This window comes from Neofelis nebulosa, chromosome 1 (assembly GCF_028018385.1).
Source record: "Neofelis nebulosa isolate mNeoNeb1 chromosome 1, mNeoNeb1.pri, whole genome shotgun sequence".
Lineage (NCBI taxonomy): Eukaryota > Metazoa > Chordata > Mammalia > Carnivora > Felidae > Neofelis > Neofelis nebulosa.
The window spans coordinates 169441807-169451303 of record NC_080782.1 but is presented as its reverse complement, the minus strand read 5'-3'; the positions used below and the strand labels follow the sequence as shown (position 1 = coordinate 169451303).

The following is a 9497-nucleotide window of genomic DNA, read 5'->3' as shown; positions in this document are numbered from 1 at the left end:
GTCTGCCCCATACTTTGCAAATCCTCAACAGCATGAAAGTTGTCAGAAAGCTACTGGTATCCAGTTAACTAAGTTAGTTAACACATAGATCAATGATTTTTATCTCCACTCCCAGAAACACCTGAACCCCCTTTTACACATGCAACAGATCCTTTAAAAAAGATCTTCCCTCCTATGTCACATGAATGACTCACTGAATAAAGTTTAATCTTTCCTTCTCAGAATATTTCTACAAAAGAAGAGGGAGTCGACCCGTCCTGAAGAGAATGTGAATCAGCATTTCCCAAACTCAGTTCCTTAGAACGCTACTCACTATGAGAACTCACTCAATACACACACTACAAACCAAACTGCGGCTAGTTTGGGAAAGGCTGGGTTTTAAAATTAGATGGGTCATCCTGGAATCACTAAATTGTTAATTTCTATTGTGATAGACTCGGTATCAGTTCCCAAACCTTCCATGAGTGGGTGGAAATATCAACCATGGTAGGCTACAAATCTTATTTTTCACCAAGTATTTTAAATAAATGTACAATGCCCTACATTTGCAATCAGAGGTAGCACGGGAGGGAAATGAAGAGCCCAGGCCAATCTCATGGGGTAGCTGTGAAAACCACATGAGATAAAGTTTACAAAGCACTTAGAATAATGGCTGGCACACAATAAGTGCTACATAAACCATAGTCTTATATATAAAGAGTAATTACATGAAGAAAACCTTTGTGTAAAACAGAAGTTATTTAAACACAATTTCCCCTTTTATGTGGGCTTGTTAGTCACACTTGAATCTTTACTGAGAGTTTTAGGTTTGACCATTTCATTACATCTCAAGCTACAAGAAGAAATATAAAAGGTAAAAAGCAAAATGAATTCTAGTTATGTCTTAGAGAAGTGATGGATTCAGGGCATATCTGGGATGGTCAGGAGTGAACATGCATTCATGTTCGCTGTTGAGCAGTTGTATTTCCATGGGCAAATGTTGCATGGAGACATGACTTTAGATGTTATTGTCATAACTATTATAAGCTATTATCATAACTATTCCAAAGATGAGCAATTTGTAAAGAAAGAAATGAGGCAGTGTGCTTAAGCACGTATTTCAAATATTTGGCAAAGCCGAGACTTGAACACTGGTATCCTTGCTCTAGAATTCACTCTCTAACCATTCTATTTTTATTATTTTTTTTTCATTTTTTTTCAACGTTTTTTATTTTTATTTTTGGGACAGAGAGAGACAGAGACAGGAGGGGCAGAGAGGGGCAGAGAGAGAGGGAGACACAGAATCGGAAACAGGCTCCAGGCTCCGAGCCATCAGCCCAGAGCCTGACGCGGGGCTCGAACTCACGGACCGCGAGATCGTGACCTGGCTGAAGTCGGACGCTTAACCGACTGCGCCACCCAGGCGCCCCCATTCTATTTTTAGCCTACCCTTGTAGCAACAGCTCAAGTAACTGTTTTAACTATACAGGTTAGTGATGAAATAATGCCGTGAAGACCCTGAAATCTGGAAATCTTTTTGTTTCACTCTCCTTATATCTTCTTTTTTCCCCCTAAATTACAATAATTTTCTGCAGCTGGTCATGAAAATTCAAGTCTAGACTTTACAATGTATATTTGATTTTGACACACATGTTTTGGAGCAAAATTTTGTAATAGAGTAATTGGAACTTAGATTATAAACTGCTGTTTGTCACATTTAATTGATATTTTGGTTGCTTCCACACTGTGTGGCTGTGAGAGTGATGCTCTGGTATTCCTGGGTGTCTTGAGTGTTTCCTAAAACTCTGGAAAGATGTGGTTAGTGAGAGCTATTTTTGGAGGTGCTGAAATGATTTCAAATCAAAGATATCCCAGACTTCAGATATTGAAGAAATGCCCCAAATTCCATTCATTCCTTTGACTGTTACTGTTCACACTGGATGTGAACTGTAATAAGTCATGTGACACATACATATTTTTGTGTGGATATCTAAGTGAATACTCAGATTGCTCTAAGTTGATACATGGGAACATGGATGTAGACTTTCAGTGCTTTCACACTCCAGGCTTATCAATAAACACAAGGGCTGATTTGGTGGGAAGAGAGAAGTCACAGTGTCACATTTCATTTACCCACATGCTTTCCCATGCGCGTCCCTGCCAAATGACGTTACGTTCAGTCTTTTGTCTGGTGATTCCTAATGTTATATCTCCATCCCTTGTCTATACCCCGAGTTCATGGGTCCAACTGTCTGCTCAATGTCTGAACATGGATGCCATGTAAAATGTCTCAGGCTTCATTTCTCCAAAGCAAAATAATTGATTTCTTTCCACATTCCCAAGGACTTTTCCTTCCCCAAATCTTCTGATTTCAGCACAGGATGTCACCATCTATTGAGATACTTAGGTCTGAATCATAGGAAGCATCCTTCACGCGTCCCATTCTTAAAGCAAATGTCTCATTGGTTGGCAGATACTTTGAATGATACCTCCACAAGGTAGCAGGGGTCCGTTTATCGGTTTGTCATTTCTACTACGACCACCTTAATCCAAACCATCACCATCCAACCATGGACTCTCACCTCTATTTGCATCACATTGGACTGAGCTTTCTTGCTTGTACTTCACTACCTGACAGTCAATTCTCCACACAGCAGCCAGGGCCGTAAGTGGCTTATAGAGGTAATAAGTCAGAGTAAATAAAAGGCCATACGGGCTGATCCTTCCACTATTTTGACCATAGATACAGAGGAATGACAAACTGTCAGGAAGAAGCTCCCAAGAGGATAGGCGGAATTCTTCTGGAATGATACTTCTCCTATATTGGGAAGCACAATAAGCCTAATCAATTGGGTTCAAGCTTTAAAAACCATTGGGAATAAAGGAGAAAACCTGTTTGAGTGTGTCGATCACACATTGCACCCTAACCGCAGGTTGGTGGTCCCATATGTTTAATGTGGTCAACATATGCCCAGTGGAAGGCCCACAGCTCACCTATCCTGTCCACTCTCACCATATAGTGGGAAAATAAATAAATTGGAACCACAACCTGGATCCAGTAGTCTCTGGAGGGCCATGAGAGACACTTGAGTATCTCTATTATTTATAAGTCGCTAAAATGCTATCCCATCGTGATTGTCCAACTCTATCTCAAGGGGAGGAATCCTCTGCCAGGAGTCAAGGGCACAGAGTGGAGTTCTCTAGGCTACAATGAGGCAACACAGGAAGACTTTTGATCCTTTTGCGGATGAGATAAATGGTTATGTATTGAACATAACAGGTGCAATACTGTTTTTTTTTATGTAATGTTTTTCTTCTAATTCATATAGCTGATGCAGAAAAATTAAACTGGAGTTTATTCTAGAATGTGAGATGCCTTGCAAAGTGCAGCGTAAGACCTGGGTAAGATCCCTGCTAGTGGAAAAATGGCAGCCAGCCTAAGCCTGCACCCTGTTCTTTCTGCCTCCATTGGAAAAGAGAAGCAGTAAGATTATGTGTGATCTGGATTTATCAACCAGGATAGGAGACCAGATAAGCCTTGGGGAAAATGCAGCTTCTTTTGGTAACTACGATGTATTGTCTAAATAGTCCCTCACTTGAGAATTCAGCAGGTTAATGATGGGTGTTGTATTCAGATTAGGGATTTTAGATGCTGGGTTTTACCTGGAGCCATGACTAAGAGGTGTTTATTTTCCATTTTCTCTTTTAAAACCTGGAGTTTATTTTCTTAATACTGCTACTGAATGCAGAGGTTTGGGAAGGAGGTGAAGGGCTAACTGCTAGCATTGACATTCAGTTTTCAGTGTCACATCACCGGAATCAGTTACACACCTGCGTAATCGCTACTCTGTCAACGGAAAGGCTGGGGGCAGAGTGAACAAAATTATACAAAAGGGGAAAAATGGATTTCATTGCCACATGTCCAAAAAGTATTGGTTAAGTTATGGTATTTATCACTCAAGGTATATGATTTCAAAAGCACATTTATATGTTATGATCAGTTAAGTGTGCTGATCCATTCTTCATCAGATTCAAAATGAAGGAATGAAAAAAGCAGGCTGACACCATGTTATATAGGATTATAGTTTTTTATCAAAGATTAGCAGGCTGTGTTCCATTATCTAACATGCCTGAGCTCTCCCAATCCATTGCCTTTGGAAGGCAGAATGACAAAATTCAAATTTCAAATGCAGCCAGGGAATGAATAAAGAGTGGAGATGACTCAGCCTGGAGAAAATATGACTGTCGGAGTATTACCGTAAAATAAGCCTCACTGTTCTAACTGTCAACACAAATAACCAGAACGAGTAGGAAGGGCCCGGTGGAGAAGGGGAATCCAAATGAATATGGAGTTCTCAATCTTTCAACTTGTTATAAAGAAAGAAAAAGGATACCTTTGTGAGGAAGAAAGAGAATTCTTCTGTATGTAAATCTATAGGACTGATTTCATTCTCATCTGTAAATTGAAATAGGAGATTGCCTAGTTACTGGCAGCCTTTCGAAACCACCTGGTCGGGATGTTAGGGAGTAGTTACAGATTCGAACTCTACCTGGTCAAGTCTAAGATGGGTAATCTATTCCTTTACTTGACATATAGCTTACATATTCATAAACTGTTTTTAATTTAAGGGCCCAATCCATTGATTAGCTAGTGGGCAAGAAGGACAAGCATAGATCTTTCAAATTTATATTTAAAGCACCATGTTCCATGTTATGAATTCTGCCCTGCGTTTCAAGGAATATAATAAAGCAGGACTTAAAGGGGTTATCTATTATACTATGTCAACCATTTCTTTATAGACCCAGCTACCTTCCAAAGGGTTTGAAACGACAAGGGCAACAATAGAGTTTACAGACTCTCACCGGTGGTGGCCGCACGCGTCATGGACTTTCCACCGACAGGGCACCCAGGAACTCACACGCTGAGTTTGTCCTACGTTGTCGTTTACCTGTTATTACACTATTTACAATGCATCTCTATTTATACCAATAACGTGTCCTTTTTAGTTCACAGGGAAGCAGAAAAACTACACTTAAAGCTCTTCAACGGGGCACGTGATTTGGGGGGAAGATTAGTGGCAATGAGCTGCACTGCAACACCGCCTGGCAGAGATTTTGGGACTCCTTCATCCTGACGTTGCCCCCTTCTTTTGGTGGGAAAAGAAAGGGCACTTTTACTGACTTTGCTTGTTTAACTCCAAGTCGGGTCATAAATCTTCACACTGTAGCTATAATCATACCCCCAGAACTGCCAGCGTGAGCTTCTTTACCACTATTTCTTGTGGGAAATTTGCATCTGATATATCCATCTCAGGTTATGCATATTTTTTATAAGAAGTTATCTCTCACATGCTTCAGAGTTTATCTGTATTTGCATTTATCTTTTTAATGCCCTTCAGTTAAATTCTGTGAATTTTTACCAAAGGTATTATGCATTTGGATAGATTTATTTTCTAGGTAATTGTATAGTGTCTTTCTTTTCACTTTTGAATGGATTCTCCTTTTCTATTACATTCTTTTAGTTATTTTTGCTACGAGTTTCTAGGATTTCAAATTGTAGTTCTGGTTTCATAAGCTCGATCAATTTTATTGGATGAATCTCTTAACTTTTTAATGTTGACAACGATATCACTAACTAGTGATTCTGTAATTTTATTTTTGTGTTTACTTTTACTGTATTACTCATTGGCTAGAATGTCTTGTATAATGTTGGATGGTAGGGATATTATCAGATACTCTTGCTTTTTTCTCCCATATGTAATGCATACAGTTTCATAATTAATTTTTTTTAGCTAATTCCATTTATCAGGTTATTGACCATCATGTCTAATCCTACTCTACTGAGTTTTTATTGTGAAAGTTTTAATTTTATAAAATGTATTTTGCATATATAAAATGTTCACAATTTTTTTCTTTTATCTGTGAATGAATTGCCTACATTACGTTGCTCAGTTTTCTCAATTTAAATAACCTTGTACTTCTAGGAGATCACTATTTGATTAGGATACATTTTTTTAAAAACACACAGCTGAGTTAAATATAGCTATATTTTTAGTTAGAATTTTTACTCTCTTTAGTAGTGGAAGGCTTGTGAAATGAATTAGGGAACCTTGTTACATTTTTCATTTTAAGCAGAAAATGCATAAGATTGAAGAAAGTTTGCATAAGATCGTTATTCCTGTTTCTTGAAAGTTCAAAAGCATATGCCTAACAGACTGTGGTCCTACTTTCTATATTTTGGGGAAGGTATAGATTATTTATAAGGGAATGTCTTTACTGTATATTGGACTAGTGAGGTGTGTGTACCTGTGTGTGCATGCACGTGCATGTATTTGTGTGTGTGTGTGTGTGTGTGTGTGTGTGTGTGGTTAGAATAAGTTTCCTTTTGAACTTGCGCTTTTCTAGTCACTTGCTCATTTGATTTAGATTTTTTAACTTATACATGTTATAGGGGCGCCTGGGTGGCTCAGTCGGTTAAGCGTTTGATTTCAGCTCAGGTCATGAACTTGCAGTTGACGAGTTCAAGCCCCACTCCGGCTCTGTGCTGACAGCTCAGAGCCTGGAGTCAGCTTCGGATTCTATGTCTCCCTCTCTGCCTCTTCCCTGTTCATTCTCTTTCTCTCTCTCTCTCTAAAAAATAAATAAAAGTTAAAAAAATTAAAAAATAAACTTATACAAGTTATTGCAGTAAAAACGTTCCTCAGATGAGTTTAGGTATTTTTTCTCCTCAGGAAGTAATATCCTCTTTTTTATTTTTAGTATTTTTTCCTTATTTGTTTACTTTATTGAGCTATTTTTTTTGTTTATTTATGTATTTTAGACAGAGAGAGAGAGAGAGAGAGAGAGAGTTTGAGTGGGAAAGGGGCAGAGGGAAAGAGACAGAATATCAAGCAGACTCCACGACCCCAGGATCATGACTTGAGCCAAATCAAGAATCAGAAGCTCAACCAACTGAGCCACCCAGGAGCCCTGAGCTGTTGTTTGTTTGTTTTATTTTTTTAAATAAGACTATATTTTGCTTTCTTGATGGTTTCTGGGAGTTTTCTTTGCCTACTTACATTCGTTTGCATTTTTTTGTATTTTTTTCAGGTGTTAAATGTATTATTCATATTTTTCTTCCTTTATTTAAATTTTCTATAATCTTTTCTTGTACGTCAAGCTAAATTATTTAGCTTAGTCAGCTTAATTATTTTCAGTGTTTCCTGTTTTATAATAAAAACATTTAAGACTGTAATTTTCATTTAAGTTCAGCTAAAGCTGTATTTGACCACATTTTATATAAATTGTTTTTGCTATCATTTGATTCTACGTGTTTTGTAGTTTTCATTGTATTATTTTGGCGGGGAGGGGGGCCTGGGTGGCTCAGTCAAGCGTCTGACTCCGGCTCAGGTCATGATCTTGCAGTTTGTGAGTTTGAGCCCCTGTGTCGGGCTCTGTGCTGACAGCTCAGAGCCTGGAGACTGCTTCGGAGTCTGTGTCTCTCCCTGTCTGTCTGTCCCTCCCCCGCTCATACTTTGTCTGTCTCTCTCTCTCAAAAATAAATAAACATTACAAAAATAAAATGATATTATTCTTTGACTACACATTATGAAGACTGATTTTAGTGCTTACAAATTCTTGGGGAGTTACAAGTTTTCAATTTATTAATTACCAAAGAAGTTTTACATTCACTGGGTAAGTTTTAAGAAGCATGAAAAGAAATACTGTGAAAATTTGTCACACTTCTTCCTGCCCAAGTAGCCACGACCCCTCCCTGGATGAATTTACTATTTTTGAGTGCTTTCCAGATGTTTCTCTGCTTCCGAGCATCATATACGTATTCTTTTTTCCACACAGAGAAATGACATGCGATTTAATTTTCATGTTGGCTCTCGCTCGCTCTCTTTCTGCCGCCATCTTGGTTCCGCGTTCCCCGCACAAAATGCCTGGTGAAGCCACAGAAACCGTCCCTGCTACAGAGCAGGAGTTGCCACAGCCCCAGGCTGAGACAGGGTCTGGAACAGAATCGGACAGTGATGAATCAGTACCAGAGCTTGAGGAACAGGATTCCACACAGGCCACCACCCAACAAGCCCAGCTGGCAGCAGCAGCTGAAATCGATGAAGAACCAGTCAGTAAAGCAAAACAGAGCCGGAGTGAAAAGAAGGCATGGAAGGCTATGTCCAAACTAGGTCTTCGACAGGTTACAGGGGTTACAAGAGTCACTATCCGGAAATCTAAGAATATCCTCTTTGTCATCACAAAACCAGATGTCTACAAGAGCCCAGCTTCAGATACCTACATAGTTTTTGGGGAAGCCAAGATCGAGGATTTATCTCAGCAGGCACAACTAGCAGCTGCTGAGAAATTCAAAGTTCAAGGTGAAGCTGTCTCAAACATTCAAGAAAATACACAGACTCCAACTGTACAAGAAGACAGTGAAGAGGAAGAGGTTGATGAAACAGGTGTAGAGGTTAAGGACATAGAACTGGTCATGTCACAAGCAAATGTATCAAGAGCAAAGGCAGTTCGAGCCCTGAAGAACAACAGTAATGATATTGTAAATGCTATTATGGAATTAACAATGTAACCGTCTGAAAATGAGGACCCTTTTTTGGTGTTTCAAAAGAATAACTGCAGCTTGGTTTGAAATTTGTACTGTTTCTATCATTAATAAAGTTATGGCTTCTTGTTGGATGAAAAAAAAATAATAATAATTTTCATGTTAACAGTACATCTAGAGATGTTGTATTCCGTATAAAGCAATAAGGTATTCTCTCATATGAATGTAGCATGATTTACTTAACTTGTCTCATTCTATAGGTGTATAGGAAGTTTCACCTAACACGCAGCAGCTGCCAGGAATGTTCTTGTTCATACAGTCCTTTAGAAATGTGTAGGATAAATGCCCAGAAAAACAAATTGCTGAGTCACAGAGCATGTGCATTGCAATTTTTTAATGGTAATTTATTTTGAGAGAGAGAGAGAGAGTGAGTGAGCTGGGGAGGGACAGAGAGAATCCCAAACGGGCTTCACATTCAGCTCAGAGCCTAACGTGGGGCTCAGTCCCAAGAACTATGAGATCATGACCTGAGCTGAAATCAAGAGCCTGTCACTCAACCGACTGAACCACCCGGGTGCCCTGTGCGTTGCATTTTCATACTTATTGTCTAATGACCTTCAATGGGGCTTATAAAAATGTATCTTCCCATCAGTGTACCTTTTTTTTGGGGGGAAACTTGCATTTTTTTTTTTTTACTGTAAACTTCCCTTTGTTCCTCCTAATGATTTTGTTCTTCTTTTTCCCTTTGATGTAGAAAAGTATTTATATACTAAGGAAATTTTCTTGCTATTTAAGATGTGAATTGAAAATATTTACCCAAATTAACATTAGTCTTTGGCGTTATGAAATTTTCTGTAAATATCTTAAAATGTGCATGTATTAAAATGTATCAGTGTTTTATTTGGTGTCTTTTGTGTTCTGTTTCATTCTTAGAGACGCCATGACCACTATAAAATTTTAAAACCAAATCTACCTC

At 38.7% G+C, this 9497-nt stretch overlaps 1 protein-coding gene across 1 annotated transcript; it reads left to right on the top strand.

The window, feature by feature from the left end:
- Nucleotides 1-7851: 7851 nt before the first annotated feature.
- LOC131519778 (nascent polypeptide-associated complex subunit alpha-like) lies at nt 7852-8655 on the top strand. The gene has a single exon (XM_058743134.1). It carries the CDS (start codon nt 7901-7903, stop codon nt 8546-8548), a length of 648 nt encoding a protein of 215 aa, XP_058599117.1. The 5' UTR covers nt 7852-7900; the 3' UTR covers nt 8549-8655.
- Nucleotides 8656-9497: the final 842 nt, after the last annotated feature.

Bases quoted from the DNA above. Each gene is read 5' to 3' on its own strand.
- LOC131519778 (XM_058743134.1), top strand. From the start codon at position 7,901: ATGCCTGGTGAAGCCACAGAAACCGTCCCTGCTACAGAGCAGGAGTTG.